At 39.8% G+C, this 19,872-nt stretch overlaps 1 protein-coding gene across 7 annotated transcripts in view; it reads left to right on the top strand.

Moving 5' to 3' along the window:
• The window catches only part of TRPM3 (transient receptor potential cation channel subfamily M member 3), a 584,594-nt gene extending 565,424 nt beyond the window's left edge, over positions 1-19,170 (top strand). For 3 of the 7 annotated variants that reach the window (XM_053574847.1, XM_053574844.1, XM_053574841.1), the window contains 2 exons: positions 10,823-11,106; positions 12,779-19,170. In XM_053574847.1, the coding sequence (XP_053430822.1) occupies positions 10,823-11,106; positions 12,779-12,801 (307 nt within the window). In that variant the 3' untranslated portion in view covers positions 12,802-19,170. Of the gene's footprint in view, positions 1-10,822 lie in introns of all 7 variants that reach the window. The other 4 variants (XM_053574838.1, XM_053574834.1, XM_053574826.1 and 1 more) reach the window with 2 other exon arrangements.
• The last annotated feature ends 702 nt before the right edge of the window (positions 19,171-19,872 follow it).

Here is a 19,872-nt window from a genome sequence, read left to right as displayed (position 1 = left end):
AACACAGTATAATGGAAAACGTAATGTGTACAACACAGTATAATGAAGGGTTTTTGTTCTGTTTTTTTGAGACAGAGTCTCACTATGTCGCCCTTGGTAGAGTGCTGTGGCATCACAGCTCACAGCAACTTCAAAACTTGGGGCTTAAGCGATTTTCTTGCCTCAGCCTCCTAAGTACAGGGGACTACAGGCACCCGCCACAACACCTGGCTATTTTTTTGTTGCAGTTGTCATTGTTGTTTAGCAGGCCCAGGCCGGACTCAAACCCGCCAGCCTCAGTGCATGCAGCTGGCACCGTTAACCATTGTGCTATGGGTGCTGAGCCAGTATACTGAAATTTTAATACTAATTCTGCAGTAACTAGCTGTGTGACCTCAAGCAACTTAACTCCTCTACATATGTGTCCGCATCTGAGAAATGGGAATATGAACACCTAACTATAGAGTATTAAAAGTTATTAAGCTATGTAGATGAGATGCATTGCTTTCAATAAATCACTATTACTTGATCTACACATTTTATGTGTTGTAAAATTGCATTACAATTCTCTTTGTTTCAATGTGAGCTTGCAGTGAACAAAAACCAGGACTTTTTCACATAAGTTGATTTAAATATCCTCAAATCTCATCTTGTAAAATAATTTGTTTTCACCCAAAATCAGGACTTAACATTCATTGCTGTGAAGTTTTTCTTTAATGTTTTTACCCTTCACCTCACTCCTACACCTGTGGAATTTGGGGATCCTGATTGTTATCATCTAGTGCATTCATTTTTCATCCTATTCATTTTATGCCATTGTTTGTTTGATAACCATACTCCACTACTTAGATTTTCTTCAATAGATTTAAGGAGTACAAGTGTTTTTTGTTACTTGGAGGAATTGTATAAGGCTAAAGTCAGGGCTCTCACTCTACTCCTCACAAAAATAGTGTACATTAAACCCAATAAGAGATTTTTATCCCCCCTTCTTAATTTTTACTGTCAAAACAATACTTCGGGGCAGTGCCTGTGGCTCAAAGGTGTAGGGCGCCGGTCCCATTTGCTGGAGGTGGTGGGATCAAACCCAGCCTCAGACAAAAAAAAATTAACACAAAACAATACTTTGTGACCATATATAACCCTCATTTAGCTCTCACTTATTAGTGAGAACATGGGACATTTCTTTTTCCATTCCTGAGAAATGTCACTTAGGATAATGTTCTCCAGGTCATCCAAGTTGCTGTGAAAGACATTAAATTTTTATTCCTTTTTATGGCTGAATAACAATCTATAGTATGTATGTATATGTATCCCACATTTTCTTTATTCACCCCTCAGCTGATAGGCACTTAGATTGATTCCATATATTTGCAATTGTGAATTGCTCTGTGATAAACATTCGAGGGCAAGAGTCTTTTTTGTAAAATTACTTCTTTACATCTGTGTAGATACCCAGTACTGGGATTGCTGGATCAAATAGTAAGTCTACTTTTCGTTCTTTGAGGAATCTCCATAGTGTTTTCCGTAGACATTGTACTAATTTACATTCCCACCATCAGTGTACAAAGGTCCCCTTTTCACTACATCTGTACCACCATCTATTATTGTTTGTTGACTTTTTAGTAGTGGCAATTCTAACACGGATAAGGTGATATCTCATTGTGGTTTTGATTTGCATTTCCTTGGTGATTAGTGATATTGAGCATATTTTCATATTTTTTGGCCATTTGTCTATCTTCTTTTGAAAAAAATCTATTCATGTCTTTTACCCACTTTTGAGGGGGTTATTTGTTTTATTCTTGCTGATATGTTTGAATTGTTTATGGATTCTGGACATTGGTTCTTTGTCAGATATACAGTTTGCAAATATTTTCTCCCATTCTATAGGTGGTATATTTATTTTGTTGATTATTTCCTTTGCTATGCAGAAACTTTTTAGTGTAATGAAGTCTCATTTATTTATTTTTATTGTTGCTGTAGTTGCTTTGGGAGTCTTGGCCATAAATTCTTTGCTTAGGAAAATGTCCAGGAGAGTTTTTTCTATATTTTCCTTTAGAAATTTTATGACTTCAGGTCTTATATTTAAGTATTTAATCCATCTTGAGTTAATTTTTATGTATAGTGATAGATAAGGACCTAATTTTATTTTTTGGCATATGGCTATCTAGTTTCCCATGAACCATTTATTGAATATTAACTATGTCTTTAACATAGTTCACCAAAATGCTCATGAACAGAGGCCCATTGAGCAACTTCAAAAAATACCTTTCATGATGACATCAGCCCATTGCTCTGCCACCTCACCTTTGGTTCATCAACCAGCATTTTCACAAGTGACTTCATGTGCCAACTTCCCTGCTACTTCCACAACACACTTCATCCAAAATAATGCACAATCAATGCCAACCTATTCATCTAAATGACAAAAAAGAGGCAAGATTAATATTGATCTCATCCAGTCTCCTGCTAACCAACCCTATCTGTTCTAAGTACTCAAAAAATACCATATGTTTAATTACCTACTACTAAGCCATTTTATAATGCTACTCAGAATTTATGTTGAATTTGCACAAATTCTAGAATCCAGGAATTGTAAATATCAAGAACAGCTTTTTCTATCTCCAGTTTCCTGGCATATCTTTTTACTTTCCATTCGTTCTTAAGGGTTACCTACATTTTCTGATGATCACAGCTGGCCACTCATTTCTGGTTCCTTTAACCCACTGAAGGCAGAATTCAAAGTCTGGTGGCTCATGAGTGGCACCTGCCAACAGAGGGCTATTTTGCTGGACTTACAGTGATTGTTAAAATTCATCCAGAATGCGTTTTTGGACTGCGCATGCTCTCTACCACCACAGAGTGAGCCGAGCCCCTGCCTGGGCTGCCTGACACCCTGCCTACTTCATCTGCCTGCCCAAAGGCATTTGATTCTCAGACTCTTAATTAAAGCGTCCAGATCATCCTTACCATCACCCACCTGTCAGGCTCCACCTGTCAGCCTCCACCTGGCAGAAAAAGTTGCAGTTTGAATTTTCTCCTTGATGGCAACGATTTAAGCAAACTAGGATTTAGCATTATTTCTGGAGTCATCTTTTAATCTAACATTTTTTCCCAAGCCAGTGGGCTTTTTGCCATTTTCATTTCATCTAAATCCAAAAAGTGATAGAAACATGACTATTAATAGCATACTCAACTTATAATTATTCTTAACAATGACAGGGAGCAATAACATAGGATATAGAAAATTCATAGATAATAATTTTTAAAAGCTGTATAAGCCAAAAAAGAGGTGAACTTCCTCCTCTTCCCATCATATCTTTTCCCAAAGCTGATCTTTGGTCCATTGAGTTAAGTTTAAACTTTTTTCTTCTCAGAATTAATGAGAAGGATAATTAACCTGAAGGGAATAGTTTTGTTTTGTATGGAACCAGAAAAAAAACTCCAAGTGATCAAGGAATATAGCAATGTCTCAGGCTACAAAATCAACACCCATAAATCTGTAGCCTTTATATATACCAACAATAGCCAAGCCCAACAAACAGTCAAGGACTCTATTCCTTTCACAGTAGTGCCAAAGAAGATGAAATATTTGGGAGTATACCTAACAAAAGACGTGAAAGATCTCTACAAAGAGAACTATGAAACTCTAAGAAAAGAAATAGCCGAAGATGTTAACAGATGGAAAAACATACCATGCTCATGGCTGGGAAGAATCAACATTGTTAAAATGTCCATACTGCCCAAAGCAATATATAACTTTAATGCAATTCCTATTAAAGCTCCATTGTCATACTTTAAAGATCTTGAAAAAATAATACTTCGTTTTATATGGAATCAGAAAAAACCTCGAATAGCCAAAACATTACTGAGCAATAAAAACAAAGCAGGAGGAATCACGCTACCAGACCTGAGACTGTACTATAAATTGATAGTGATCAAAACAGCATGGTACTGGCACAAAAGCAGAGAAGTAGATGTCTGGAGCAGAACAGAGAATCAAGGGATGAATCCAGCTACTTACCGTTATTTGATCTTTGACAAGCCAATTAAAAACATTCAGTGGGGAAAAGATTCCCTATTTAACAAATGGTGCTGGGTAAACTGTCTGGCAACCTGTAGAAGATTGAAACTGGACCCACACCTTTCACCATTAACTAAGATAGACTCTCACTGGATAAAAGATTTAAACTTAAGACATGAAACTATAAAAATACTTGAAGAAAGTGCAGGGAAAACTCTTGAAGGAATCGGCCTGGGTGAATATTTTATGAGGAGGACTCCCCAGGCAATTGAAGCAGTATCAAAAATACACTACTGAGACCTGATCAAACTAAAAAGCTTCTGCACAGCCAAGAACATAGTGAGTAAAGCAAGCAGACAGCCCTCAGAATGGGAGAAAACATTTGCAGGTTATACCTCCAATAAAGGTCTAATAACCAGAATCCACAGAGAACTCAAACATATTAACAAGAAAAGAACACGTGACCCCATCTCAGGGTGGGCAAGGGACTTGAAGAGAAACTTCTCTAAAGAAGACCAACGCAAGATCTACAAACACATGAAAAAAAGCTCATCATCCTTAATCATCAGAGAAATACAAATCAAAACTACTCTGAGATATCACCTAACCCCAGTAGGAGTAGCCCACATAACAAAATCCCCAAACCAGAAATGTTGGCGTGGATGTGGAGGAAAGGGCACACTTCTACACTGCTGGTGGGAATGCCCACTAATACGTTCCTTCTGGAAGGATGTTTGGAGAATACTTAGAGACCTAAAAATAGACCTGCCATTCGATCCTATAATTCCTTTACTAGGTTTATACCCAGAAGACCAAAAGTCACAATATAACAAAGACATCTGTACCAGAATGTTTATTGCAGCCCAATTCATAATTGCTAAGTCATGGAAGAAGCCCAAGTGCCCATCAACCCACGAATGGACTAGCAAATTGTGGTACATGTATACCATGGAATACTATGCAGCCTTAAAGAAAGATAGAGACTTTACCTCTTTTATGTTTACATGGATGGAGCTGGAACATATTCTTCTTAGCGAAGTATCTCAGGAATGGAAGAAAAAGTATCCAATGTACTCAGCCCTACTATGAAGCTAAATTATAGCTTTCACATGAAGACTATAACCCAACTATAGCACAAGACTGTGGGGAAAGGGCCAAGGAAGGGGAAGGAAGAGGGGAGGTTTTGGTGGAGGGAGGGTAATGGGTAGGGCCACATCTATGGTGCATCTTAGAATGGGTACAGGCGAATGCACTAATGTACACAGCTATGACTTAACAATAAATAAATAAATAAATAAATAAATAAATAAATAAATAAATAAATAAAAACTCCATGTAGCCAGGGTAATAAAAACAAAGCCAGAGGCATCAGACTTCAGGTTATACCAGGCGTCCTCAAACTTTTTAAACAGGGGGCCAATTCACTGTCCCTCAGACCATCGGAGGGCCGGACTATAGTTAAAAAAGAAAAAACTATGAACAAATTCCTATGCACACTGCACATATCTTATTTTGAAGTAAAAAACAAAACGGGAACAAATACAATTCACACCACTTCATGTGGCCCACGGGCCGCAGTTTGAGGACACCTGCTCTAAAGCATTTAATAATTCACAAATTAGGTATCAGTTTGTGGATAAGCAAGAGGTAGCTTTAGCTGTTCTGTGTCATTGCCTTTGATTTGAAACCTGTGTGCCCTTTTCTCTCAATCAGAGCCCCACAGTTGAGGCCAGACAGCACAGGAATGCTGTTACCTCCATCCTACACGCACCCTGCTGCTAACCGGCCATGCCTGTAATTTTATATATTTTCAGGGAAAATATGAAATTACAGGCATGGCCTGCCAATCTTTGCATGCTTTGTGTGCTTTTTAATTTTTTTGGACTACATTTCCTTTAACTACATTTCTAAGGTGTCAGGAAAGAAAAAGATGATGGAGTTCTCTAAAATAACAATTCTTAATAATTTGCTTTTTTTTTTTTCTGAGATAGAGTTTTACTCAATTTCCCAGGCTAGATTGCCATGGTGTCAGTCTAGCTCACAGTAACCTCATGTAAGCTCATAGCCTCCCAAGTAGCTGGGACTACAGGTGTGTGCCACCACATCTATAATTTTTTTTTTCCTATTTTTAGTAGAGACAGGGTCTCACTCTTGCTCAGGCTTGTCTAGAACTCTTGAACTCAAGCAATCCTCCCACCTCGGCTTTTTAGAGTTCCAGAATTATAGGCATGAGTCACCTGTAGCTGGCCTAAGAAATTGCATAGTGAAGCCACAATTATCTGTGTCACTAGAACCTTCTTTGGAATGCTCTTTCCCTCCTTTGGCTGGAAGGCTGAAGAGGCTAGTTGTCTTCTTAGCTGGGGGTTTGCAGCAGTCTATTGAGATACCTTTCTTGGGCCACCTCTCAGCTTCCCAGGACCCCATCATGTCCCTGATCATCTCCTCCCAGGTTTTTCTGAAAAAGCCATTCATAGTCTAGAGATGTGGAAGAGAGAAAGTCAAACGACGAGTACCTCTTTGTCCTTCCTTAGTCGCTTTCAGTATCTATCTCCTTGGGAATTCCTTTTGATCCTTAAATACTTATCATTCACATCTCCATGGTCATCTCCTGAGTTATGGAATCAGAGTCAACTCCCAGTGACTGCTGTCCTGACCCAAAAGTCTTGATTTGTGCCCCAGGCCTTTTATATATAATGCATGCCCATTTTACACCAAACCTCCCAAGGAGGTGTTTTTCAAGAGTGAAGAAAGCACTCTAGTTAGGGGAGAAACACAAGTAAATTTGGCTCTAGGACTTTTTATTCTGGTGTAACTACTACATTAAATTCCCATCAGTTAGGCCCTGACCTAAATGATCACACAATGAAATGGTTAGATGGTTAAACATAACAATTCTGGAAGGAAATGAATAAAATAGTCCATTATTGTCTTAGGCAAGTCTTACCTTCCAATCTACCCCAGAGCCCATAGGAGAGTTAAGATTTGGTTAAAAATACTTCCTCGGTTGAGCCCAAGAATTTAAGGTTGCTGTGATGCCGCAGCACTCTACCAAAGGGCAACAAAGTGAGACTCTGTCTCAAAAAAAAAAAATAATACTTCCTGTTCCATCAACCCTGTTCCATCAGGCTCCCCTCCCCCAGTTCTGTTCCCTGGGGCTGTGCTTCTTCACTCCTGGGGCTGCTTCCAGGCACTTTCTGTCTTTCCCAGACAGCCTCTTCCTTCTCTACCCTGCATTTTTCTCATTCTTCTTGATCTTCTTAGTCTCTATGCCCTGATTACTGCCTACAACCAGGCAACCAGGTTCTGACTCTTCTTCTTCCCTTCCCACCAAGACACAGGGTCTCACAATGTCACCCAGACTAGAGTGCAGTGGCTATTCACAAGCACAGTTATGGCACACTACAACCATAAACTCCTGGGCTCAAATGGTCCTCCCACTTCATCTCTCCAAGTAGCTGGGACTACAGGCACTCTCCACAGTACCTGGCTTTATAGGTCCCAACTCTTGCCTATTGTTGGTGCCTCAGCTCTGCTCTTACCAGCTAATTTTCAATATGGTGTGGGGTTCTGGGGCTGAATGGGATGTCGGGGAGAAAGGCCCAACAGCACTAGATATGACAGGGAGATATTTCATAGCACTCAGACCAGTGATCACATGGAATTATGCCCAAAAAACCCAACTTTATCTCTGTCAAATATCAAACTCATATATGCTGGGCTCCAGAAAGAAAAGGAGATGGAAGAATAAAGCTATCCTGGCTATAGCTACTCTTCCAAAACTAAAAAGCTAGGGAAATCCAGCACCTAAAGAACGTTAGACAGAAATTCTTGTGTTATAGAAGTGCATGGTACATCCTCCTCCCAACTTTCATGAACCAGTTTTTATCCACTTAACAAAACTTATTGCATTGCAGAAATGAAATTTCAGTACCTGCAAAATCAAATTCCATAGGCTGGAGAAGCAGTCCCCAACCTTTCTGATGCTGGGGACTGGCTTCATGGAAGATAATTTTTCCATGGTGGGTGGTGTGGGCATTAGATTCTCATATGGAGTGCACAACTTTGATCCCTTACATGCATACTTTACAGTAGGGTTCATGCTCCTATGAGAATCGAATGCCACCACTGATATAGCAGGAAGCAGAATTCAGGTGGTGATTTAAGTTATGGAAAGTTCAATCACCACTCCCCACCCACCCCTCCCTATCCTAACTCCACCACTCATCTCCTGCTGTGGGCCCTAGTTCCTAACAGGCTAGGGACAGGGAGGTAGTGATCTGCAGCCTGGGGATTGGGGACCAGAGAGCTAGAAAACAAAATTACAAGTATGTAAGATACACAACCTTGTTATTGTAAATAATATTTTTCTTGGACTATGCTTACATGACAAAACAAAGTAAAAGAGGGAAAAGTTGTATTTTCCTTCTGAATTAGCTGAGTGAATGGCATTGGGTTTGCCAGATACAGAATAGCTCAATGTTCTGTGAAATATACCTGGACATGGTGGCAATGTGGGGCTGGCCCCTGAGAGGCACTGGGTTTGGACTAGCCAGAGGGTACAAAAAAAAAAAAAACATCTCAGAAGCAAGGCTCTTGAGAACAGTCTGGGGACTTAGGCTGAGCAAAGGGAAGATGAGGATAAGAGCAGAGTGGGAGGGTGCTGAGAGAAGCAGAAATATGCCCCCAAGGAAGTAGAATTATACCCCTCAACCTGGTGTGCTTTTTTTTATAAAATCCTATTGGTTCTTCAGAGAGAGAAACACAGCCTCTTACAGTATAAGGTATGACAATTAAGTTTACAAACTCATACTAGAAAAAGTACTACATACCTCATTGCTGAATATTACTATGGTCACCTTCTAGTACCCTCCTTGGGAAGCTATGCACCAATGCCAGAGCCTAGTCCACCCTTCAAAGAAATTTTGGCACTCTTTTTCTGGAATGGCCATCATAGTTATCATTGTGCAAGTCCTGACAATTAAGTTCACATACTTGCCACCACCTACTTATGTTGGCAGCACTGTACAAACAATTCAGTAAGGTTCATAACCCTTTTATATCAGTGTCTCATAGCTGTGTTCACGTCAACTTGTAGTGGTGTCTTGCTGAGTCACATTCATTATTATTATTACATGTTTTTTGTGTGCCATACAACAATAATTCTAATGGTCATTTCAGAAAAATAATTCCAAAATTGCTTTGAAGGGTAGACCAGGCACTGACATTGGTGCATAGCTTCCCAAGAGGAGTACTTCAAAGGTGACTGTACTGACATTTAGCAAGGATGTTTGTAGCACTTTTTCTAGGATGAGTTGGTGAGCTTAATTGTCAGACCTTGCATATGTCCTTCTGGCATTGAAGTGTATATATTTCTCCCTAACAGAAGTGTTCCTGTCATTAACAGCTTCCCACCATCAGCACCACAGGCTAGGCGAGGCCAGCTCCAATCTGCATACTCACCAGAGGGCATATTCTCTCTTTTTGTTTCCTTGGTCCAACTGTAGCATGTGCATTTTAATAGTCAGCAGTCAAATGACTTACTTTTCATATTAGGAGGACTAGAAAAAATATCTTTATTCCTCCCCAGAAAAGTCATGAGTGAGTCTCCTTTAGAGTCACCAAAAGAATTGCCTTTGGTCATTTAAAAGTGAAAGTTTGAGCTCCATCAGTGACTTGGCTTTGGTTTGTCCTTTCCAAGTTAATTTGAGCAGGTAAAATGTAAGGTACAGTTTTATTTTTAATATCTTGCCTCCATTTTTGTAAATAAATGACCAGGCAGACTGGGTGACAGTTGAAATCAACTCCATAACTGTCATTGACTCAGTGAGCATTCACTGACATGTGGCAGGTATTGGGCTGGCAGCTTGGGGTGGGAACAGAAATATGAGACAGACCATACCCAGTGTGGAGGATTGGGACATCTAGAAGTAACTATAATATAAAGCATCTGTGATCAACTACCCAGAGACGGTGAGACACAGAGAGAAGTAGGAAGGTTTACTTATTAACAGATACTCCTGAGTTTACCACAAATTACTTTATGTGATCTTGGTTAAATTTCTTGATTTTGGCTTTTCCTTTATTAATGAAAAGTTTGGGTTAGATTAGATCAACCTTGGACGCCTCAGTCACAGGGCCATCTTAATTCCTTTGGAGACACAAATGTTCAAAAGATTATCATGACTAGCAACAATAAAGATAATTGTATAAATGCAAAATTAAAATAATTTCCATCCATGGAATATAAAACTTACATATATGGTGCAATAAAAATAGCTACATTCTAGAATTCTACTCAAAAATTAGTAAGTAAAATTTTCAAGATGAAACAGTCTCCTTTTGTGGGTTGACCCTGAAAAACTAACACCTGAGTATTAGCTCTTATTATTAAATCCTGCCCAGAGCCATAGGCAGGTTGTAGGAGTAGGACAGGGCTGGGACTTGGCTCCCTCCACTGCAGTAAGAACTGCTCCATTTTGGTGTTCAGTAATTAGGATAGGACATTACATTTCATTGAGGGAAAAGGGGATTGCCAGCTAAAAACCACTGGATTCCATCATTTCTAAAGCCTCTTCGAGCTCAAAAGGATTTGGATTCTGTGATTCTCAGTGACAGTGTCAATGCCATTCCCTTCTCACTAGCCCTTTGCAGTACCTGTGACCCCTCATTTCCTCTAGAACAGCATTGAAGGCACCAAGGCCAGGCATGGCTTTGATCCCCCTAACCTGATTCTTGCTCTCTAAACCTAAGCAAAACAACTCTCCTTCTTCTTCCTCACACAGTGAGACATGCGAATGACTCTCCTTTTCTCTTCTCACGCAGGGTAGAGAACATGTCCATGCGGCTAGAGGAAGTCAACGAGAGAGAGCACTCCATGAAGGCTTCGCTCCAGACCGTGGACATCCGGCTGGCACAGCTCGAGGACCTCATTGGGCGCATGGCCACGGCCCTGGAGCGCCTGACAGGTCTGGAGAGGGCAGAGTCCAACAAAATCCGCTCGAGGACCTCATCAGACTGCACGGATGCAGCCTACATCGTCCGCCAGAGCAGCTTCAACAGCCAAGAGGGGAATACCTTCAAGCTCCAAGAAAGTATAGACCCTGCAGGTGAGGAGACCATGTCCCCAACTTCTCCAACCTTAATGCCCCGTATGCGAAGCCATTCTTTCTATTCTGTCAATGTGAAAGACAAAGGTGGGATAGAAAAGTTGGAAAGTATTTTTAAAGAAAGGTCCCTGAGCCTACACAGGGCTACTAGTTCCCACTCTGTAGCGAAAGAACCCAAAACTCCTGCAGCCCCTGCAAACACCTTGGCCATTGTTCCGGATTCCAGAAGACCATCGTCATGTATAGACATCTATGTCTCTGCCATGGATGAGCTCCACTGTGATATAGACCCTCTGGACAACTCCATGAACATCCTTGGGCTGGGTGAACCAAGCTTTTCAGCTACAGTACCTTCCTCAGCCCCTTCAAGTAGCGCTTATGCAACTCTTGCACCCACGGACAGACCTCCTAGCAGGAGCATTGATTTTGAGGATGTCACCACTATGGACACTAGATCTTTTTCTTCAGATTATACCCACCTCCCAGAATGCCAAAACCCTTGGGACTCAGACCCTCCAACATACCACACCATTGAGCGTTCTAAAAGCAGCCGCTACCTAGCCACTACGCCCTTTCTTCTAGAAGAAGCCCCCATTGTGAAATCGCATAGCTTTATGTTTTCTCCTTCCAAGAGCTATTATGCCAGCTTTGGGGTGCCTATGAAAACAGCAGAATACACAAGTATTACAGACTGTATTGACACAAGGTGTGTGAATGCCCCCCAAGCGATTGCAGATAGAGCCACTTTCCCTGGAGGTCTTGGAAATAAAGCTGAGGACTTATCTTGCTGCCATCCTGAGCGAGAAGCAGAGCTGAGTCACCCCAGCTCTGACAGTGAGGAGAATGAGGCCAGAGGCCGGAGAGCCACCATCACAATATCCTCCCAGGAGGGCGATAACTCAGACAGAACCCTGTCCAACAACATCACGGTTCCCAAGATAGAGCGCGCCAACAGCTACTCCGCAGAGGGGCCAAGCGCAGCATCTGCACACACCAGGAAGAGCTTCTCCATCAGTGACAAACTCGACAGGCAGCAGCGTAACACGGCAAGCCTGCGGAATCCTTTCCAGAGGAGTAAGCCCTCCAAGCCGGAGGGCCGAGGGGACAGCCTGTCCATGAGGAGACTGTCCAGAATGTCAGCTTTCCAAAGCTTTGAAAGCAAGCACAACTAAACCTTCCACATATGTGTTGCAGGAGGCTCAAGAATCCAGCCCTAAAACCCTCCCCGACCCCACGTTTTCTCCCCTTTCCTTTAATCATATCTGCTTTATTCCTAGCTGAGCAAAACAAGCAATGCTTTGGGAGGTATTAACTCAAAGGTGACTTCTGGGCCACAGATCAAGAAAACATTTGATCTGACCCAGTGACAAAAACAGGGGATTTAAGGCATGTTCACACTGCTGGGTAGGGAGGGGGAAAGAAGGGGAGAAGAAGGGTTAGAGCTGAATGAGTGTCACCAGTCTGTACAGGGAGCCATGAGAGCTGGGGAACCAAGGGGCTTCAAGGACTCTCCATGCCAGGAGGCATCTTGATTTCTGCCCGTTATCCAGAGTCTTAGGATGCAGGGCTGAATTGCAAAATAAAATAAAATGGCCAGCATACAAAATGAGATATTCTAAACTTCCATTCTGTTTTCTTTTCACATTGGCTCCATCACTGGTGACTGATGAAGAGCATCCTTTTTATTCAGTGTAAGGCGGCAGCAAGCAATTCTACCTAACGTCCCACATCCTTCTCATGCCAACACTTCTGTAATTGATCATTATAAAGAAAAACAAGGTAACAGTCATAGTTCACCTGTCTCTTATCTATTCACTTCTGGTGCCACAACTGTTTATCTTTTTTGAAGAAAATAATAAGGGAACAGAAATGCCTTTTTTTGTATTGCAATCAGAATGAAAGAAGAGTTGATGTTGAAAACGAAAGTCAAGTGATTTATTATGATACAGAGCAAATATAGTTGAGCAAGCTCAGGATGAATGTAATTAAATAATTTTATATTTTTTAATTTATTTTGTATCTCACCTGTCATCAATGGATTCCCTCCCTGTATATGTAATATTGAACTTAAGAACAGTGAACAGAATTAACCTAAAATTGCCATGTGGGATAGCGTTAAAGGCTCACCATTCATATCTATGTTCTGCTGCTGTGTGACCTTCCTCATTTGCATGAGTCCCCCATGTCCTCTGAACACCTCCAAGATGTAATGTAACTGCCAACTTTTCACACTACTCATCACAAGACCATTTTGTATATGAAGATATGGTTATATGTGGATATTTTCATACCTAGAGTTTTGCCATCTAATCTGAGCTCAGCATAAATTTAATTGGAGTTTTTCAAGGGCTGGTATCTTTTCTATGGAAATGTTCCAAAGTACTTTTTAAGGAAGTTTCAAAGCTATAAATAACCTTAGAATTGACTGGAAGTTTGGTATCCGCCCAAAGCCATCAGTTGCAGGCAAACCCTGAATATTTTTCTTATAGATAGAGCTATTTAAAAAAGATACAGTAAAACAAAATAGAAAGCAAATAAACCATATAAAGAGTTCTATACTATATACTGCCTATATACATATAGACACATTTACACAGAGGCACAGGTTTATATTAATATATAAACAGACATACAGAGCTTTCTAAAGAGGCCTGGACTTTTCTATCACCTTGAAGTTTAACCAAGATTTTGTAATATACAAGAAGTTCCATTGAAAGAATTCATTAAACTATTAGACCAAATGTTGAAATTACAATGTTTTTTTAAATTCCTAAGACCTTAGCTTTTCCTCATACCAAATTAGAGTTGTCAAAACAACTTGCCCTACCTGCCCTCTGCCCACTTTTGTCTGAAATCCCTCACCATCAGGACATCTCATTTATTCTGGATTTTCCTGCAAATACTGCATAAGGCTTTTACACCAAGTACAAATCGGAATAGACATGGAATCTTAAGCCAGTTAGTATTGGAGACTCTAGAAGATAGGTGCAGGTTTCTAGATCAGAATCTAGATTTTAAAGCAGGGTAAAGAAATCTTAACTCCAAACTAGATTCTTATTTGGATCATTGAAGATGAAAATAAAATAGAGCCTTTAAGGAAAATTACTTAATGTTCCTGACCTAAGATACTACTTGGTTCTTTTATTTATTTATAATTGAAAACACCAAGTTTTATTTCGTTTTGTGAAATCAAGTAAATATATAGATAAAACCTCTAGCCTTTAAATACAAACACAAAAGCAAACAAAAGAAACCCTACTAAACAAGTTTTGAGGTATAGAAAGAATGATGAGGTCACATATGTAAAGACTTAAAGAATTCCTTTAGGTCAATTGATAACAAATCCCTCATTCATAATTGCTCTAGAAACATTTAACATTATGTTAGACCCCATATTGGCTATTAACCTTCTCAGCAAACATGCATTTGATCTGAGAATAAACCTTTTGTTCTTAAACTTCATTGATTATGAACCCTTGTGAGGATCTGATGAAAACTCTGGGCCCTTTCCCCAAGGGAAAAAAAAAAATGTACATATATGTGAAATATGGGTTACCCTAAAAGGGTTCATGAGCCCATGGTTCCATATTGATTGATAAAGAGGAGAAGGAATCATGTTTGTTTATAATCAGTATGGTTGTAAGAGGCACTTTACATTGTGAGACCATTTCTCTGTGATTCTCAGGAAGGCCTAGGCTCAGCATCAGAGTTAGAACCAAGATTCCATCATTTTCATTCTAGACGTTGCTAGTTTGATGTACTTACATCCTAACGTTTTGATGATTTTAAGTAGCAAGCACACTCACAAAGCCGGAGGCTCTCTGAGAGAGTCTAGAGAGGAATCCAAGAAGGAGGTGAAACCATTATTCCTTGACATCATACACCTCCAGGGCCTCATTCTGGACCACAGTGGAAGTGAGGAAAGAAATTACAAGCAAGAATGTTTCTATTCGTCGTGATTTCGGAGGGAAAGGAACAGGACCTGGGAAACTAAATACTTAACAGTCCTGATCTTGTGATTACCTGGTTCTTTTGTGGTGCATGACAATTCAGTTCTGACATCTTTTGTGATGTGTGTGAAATATATAAGTTAAATTTGAATGACTTTAGACACCAAACGTGTAACTTCCATGAGCCATTTCTTTCCCGTGTACATACATGTGTGTTATTTTTCAACCCATTTCTGTCCATTTCCGGGCTCTCTGCGCATTGATGTGGCATTGATTCTGTGGCCTTGTTCAGTCAGCTTATGCCTAGCCCATTGATCCCACCACATCCCTGACGGAGGGGATGTTAATTACCTGTCTCTGTGAATTAAGCAGCTCGTGATCTGCAAGTTATTGAGGACCATAAATAAAGTCATAGAGAGCTCAAGGAACTAATAACTTTGGTTTAATCATCTGCTTCCAAGGTGCCATTTTTATATACTACTATATGTAATGATTTGTTCTAAATTGCTTTTTCCTTTTGAAAAAAAAATTAAGAATGTTTTATGAAAATAACCATGGAGCTCTCCTGATTAACTAACACACTTTATATTTATAGTTTCCCTCCTTGCTAGATTTGAATGAGGAGCTGGAAAGCTTGTGTATAATTGCCATGGCTAGTTGGTGTATCTCTGCCAGCCAAAAGGTATATTAGCAGTCAGAATGCAGCACTTTATAGAACTGGATTTTTTCTAAGCTTCCAGGTCTAGTATATTATTTAGCACTTTGAAAGTTTCCCCTTTAAAAATATATATATAAGAATAACCAGATGGGAAAAATGTACTCGTAAAAACACAAAATGTGTTTCTTCTGAATGTTTCAAGTATATTCTAAAATATTGTTTCTATAGGTAATATTTTGGTAGATAACTGGATAGTACTTTTTGTTTGTTTTTATTTTTATTTTTACTTTCTGAGGCTGTGCAGTCTAACCTTCCTCAATGTTTGGGATGTTTAATTTCTTTAAAGATAATAAATATTATCCAGTCATCCATCATGCTTTATCTATAGGCTATACCATTCCATATGTTGGGCAATGCTGTATTATAGAACACATGTAAACTTATATGTAACCTGTGTTTAACCCAGCATAGTTGTAGCATGTGGTTGTATTAATGAACGTTACAGGACAGCTTTATAATCATTTACAAATCTGTAACATTCAATAAAGAAGCACATGTTGCAAGGATTATGTTCCCAATTCCGTGTTATTTAGCATCCTTGTGAAATGGGCATTTTTGTTCCTGATTTGCGTTATGCTTTTCACATTTCTGTAGGCCACTGTAAAATATTTGCATAAGCTGATGTATATCCCCCCAGTGAGTCCTGCGAGCTGTGGTTGGCAAGTTGTAATTTTTTGAAAGATGAAACTGGCATGTTGTGCAAATGACTATATGACAAAAGAACTTAAAATAATACTCCAGTTGAATTAGCTGTTTGTTTACATCTGCAGACCCAACGTGGAAGCAGTGTACAGTGTTTTATAAATATGTTCATTTAGTAACACTCTGTCGTTTCTAGATAAAGTGTAGGTGGTTCTATACTTGGCCTAGATATTGTATTATAACTCACTATCCTTTAACAATAGCAATGTGACTTAAATGAAGTAATCCCTCTCCAAACCCAGTCTTAATTTTGTGTCAACAAAATGCATGCACTGCTTTCTGCATTTCTTTTGACTTTTCTAAGGCACTTAATATTTTACTATTGCCTGCTGTGATGCTTAAGCCAGTTAGGAACTCACTGAAATGGTTGGGCTTCTGACACTGGGGGTTATGTTTAATTTTTAAGAATTAAAAACCAAAAAAAAAAAAAAAAAACCAAGGATTTTTTAAATCTTTTTTGAAGCTCTAAACAAACAATATGAAATAAAGTATTAACTGAAGGCTGTGGGACCCAGAGAAGCAAAGCCAACACCACTTGGGTTTACCAGGATCTAGGTGTTGTGCCTCTGTGATATAAGCAAGTCATGTTTCTGATTATTTAGGGCTACTGGGTGCAAATTGCTAAACCAGGGATGAGAGTAAGAAGTCCATTCATAGAATGCACATGTCATTGTAAATGAGTGGCCCGATGGTACCACGTGAGACCTCCCTCCTTGTCTGTGGCTTTCTCTGCTTGAGGGTGAGCCTGGCCTGAGGGTGGAAGGCTTGAGACTGAGTGTCTAAGCAAGCATGGGGTGACTCTAAAGAGTTTACCTTTTAAAGAAATCACCATTTCACTACTAAAAGCCATTCAACATCTGGGAAAGAGAAGAGCCAGTTTGCACAGTCTTGTAAATAACTGCTCCTAAAATGAAGAGAGAAAACTTTTCTCTCAGCCTGCACTAACCTAAGCTTTCTCTTCTTTGTACAAGTCAAACATTCTGTCTGTCTCTCGAATTAGAGTCAACCAAAGAAAGAGTTGGTTCTGATTTGAGGAAAATAAGATTTTTCTTTTTTTTTCTCTAACCTGTTTCAGAAGGTGGTTGTGTTACCTTTTCTCTGATGATTTCCTTACCCTTAGCACTGATAATCAAAGCAAGATGTGACCATGTCTACATGTCATCTAAGAGAGAATTTCAGTGACCAGATAACCCAGGTGGCAGTAACAGTGAGGTAAATTTTCTCTTCCCCAATTTACCTAGTCTACCAGCCACCTTAAGCCTGCAGGCCATTGTACATGTGCACAATGTTGTGTGCTGGAAAGTGAAAAGACACATGTATGGCTAGACTTCCATGGGCTTCCTACAGTACCAACGCCAACCGTGACACAGGCCTTCCTCTGAGGAGGCAGGCTGCCAAGACTGGTAGGACACAGGGAAATTCAGCCTCATGCCTGGCTGTGTGGGGGTGTGGCTTTCTTCATTCCCTCTACTTTCTTCTTTTCTCTTGGTCCAATAGTAGCTGCTTTTTTGCCAGCGCAACAGACTCTTACTCCCATTAATTACCCAATACCTGGTGGACCCTCCACAATCAGCCGAAATATGAACCACTTGGAAACAGCCAAATACTCAGACTTTATCCCAGGGCTAATCTTCTTTCCTAGCCTCCTCTTGACTCCACCCCTTGCTCCTAACTTGGCTGGTATTTACATCTGTCTTATCCAACTCTTTGTCCATCTCTGTTGCATAAGAGTCCTTCCCATCTTCCCACACATGATCAGAACCAGCCACCTGCATCTAGATTGAGGAGTTGAAACTCAAATTCATCGAGGGGCTGGACCCAGAACACCAATGTGTGAATTGGACCAGGGAAGGTCAACAGAAGTAGGCTGTACAGGGCGTGAGAGAATGCACGTCCCACCACAGAGACTTTCAAATTCACATTCCCAAACACTGTGCTAGCCAAACAAATATGTCTGCCAGCAGCATTCAGTCCCAAAGGCAAGAGTTTGGGACTTCTGATTTTGAGCCAACCAGGATCAGATTCTCAATTGTGACTTAGTGTACACATGAAATACACTGAGAGCAGAGGGGGAGGAAAGAAACTCACCCTATTCGAGGTTACTCTTGTTCTCCTGAGTGATATCTGCATGTATATTTGTAGCCACATCATTCTAGCCTGAAATGCAGGATCTTTGTGAGGGAGATTCAGAAGAGTACCACAGCATGATGTGAAGACTTACCTGCTTCCTGTCACTACGATATCTGACCTGAGTTTCTGTTGCTGCTACGGCTGTGTGAAACAGTATCTGCAGTATACTGTACTTGCACCCTTTTCATAATGTAGGACTTAGACTCTCACTTGTAAACCTTCCAACCATAGTTTATAATGGGAGAAAGTATTCACATAGCATTTTTACATGAATTCCTACAATGATTTTGAAATTGGGTTTGCTAACTCTATATACATCTTTTCCTTCTTCGTGTATGGACAGACAGTGGTTTGCATATCTATTAACACTATAAATATATATATAAATCCTTAGAAGAATTGTTCTTTTTTAAAGGTCTATTATTGGATTCACAATGCACTTTGAGCTTGTTTGTTTAGATATATAATTCAAAGCAGAAGTTGGCAGATACCATGGGAAAACTTTCTGAAATTTCTGTAACAAATGTTTTGCAATAAAAAAAAAAAACTCAGTAGATTAAAACATGACTTAGACTTCCTTGTGCATTTATTTACGGCCATCTGATCTCCACCACCCTCATGCTAAGAACATTTGGGGTACAAAATAATTACCTACCTTTCCAAAATTACCTGTTTTGGTAGAGCAGAGGTTATAAACTTGTGACCTCTGGGTCGTATCTAGCCAGCAGAGAAAGGGTATTACTGGCCAGCACAACTATTTTTTAACTTGAAATACTTAAAAATTGGTAGATTTCACATCTAATTCTAGATTTCTGGATTCCTTTAAAAAGTCTAAAGTTCTGGTTATATGAGACCTATAATATCCACACGACAATAATCCACTGAATCATGGCATCTTGGATGCCTCTTTAGGAGGAACATGCATTCTCCAATACACCGCAGTCCCCACCACTCTCTATTGTCTCTTACATCTGGTTCCCTTCACTCATAAACATTACCCAACAGCCCCTATATGCATTGGAGAGGAAGAGACAAACTACAATCCATAACACTGGGTAGGAATGTAGTGGTCTTCTATCATTTTAATATCTTATAAGGTAAAGGAATCAGAATCCAAGAATTAATTGGAAATAATATATGTGTTGATCAATAGGAGAAAAAATCAATTATGACACCATGGAGTTACGAAAAATAATTAAGTTTTTCTTTATTGACATGAAAAGATGTTATTGGTATGTTATCAGGTCTTCTTAAAAGAAAATAAAA

Source organism: Nycticebus coucang, chromosome 2 (assembly GCF_027406575.1).
Source record: "Nycticebus coucang isolate mNycCou1 chromosome 2, mNycCou1.pri, whole genome shotgun sequence".
Lineage (NCBI taxonomy): Eukaryota > Metazoa > Chordata > Mammalia > Primates > Lorisidae > Nycticebus > Nycticebus coucang.
Note: the sequence above shows the minus strand (reverse complement) of the source record. Positions and strands in the feature narration are given on the sequence as shown.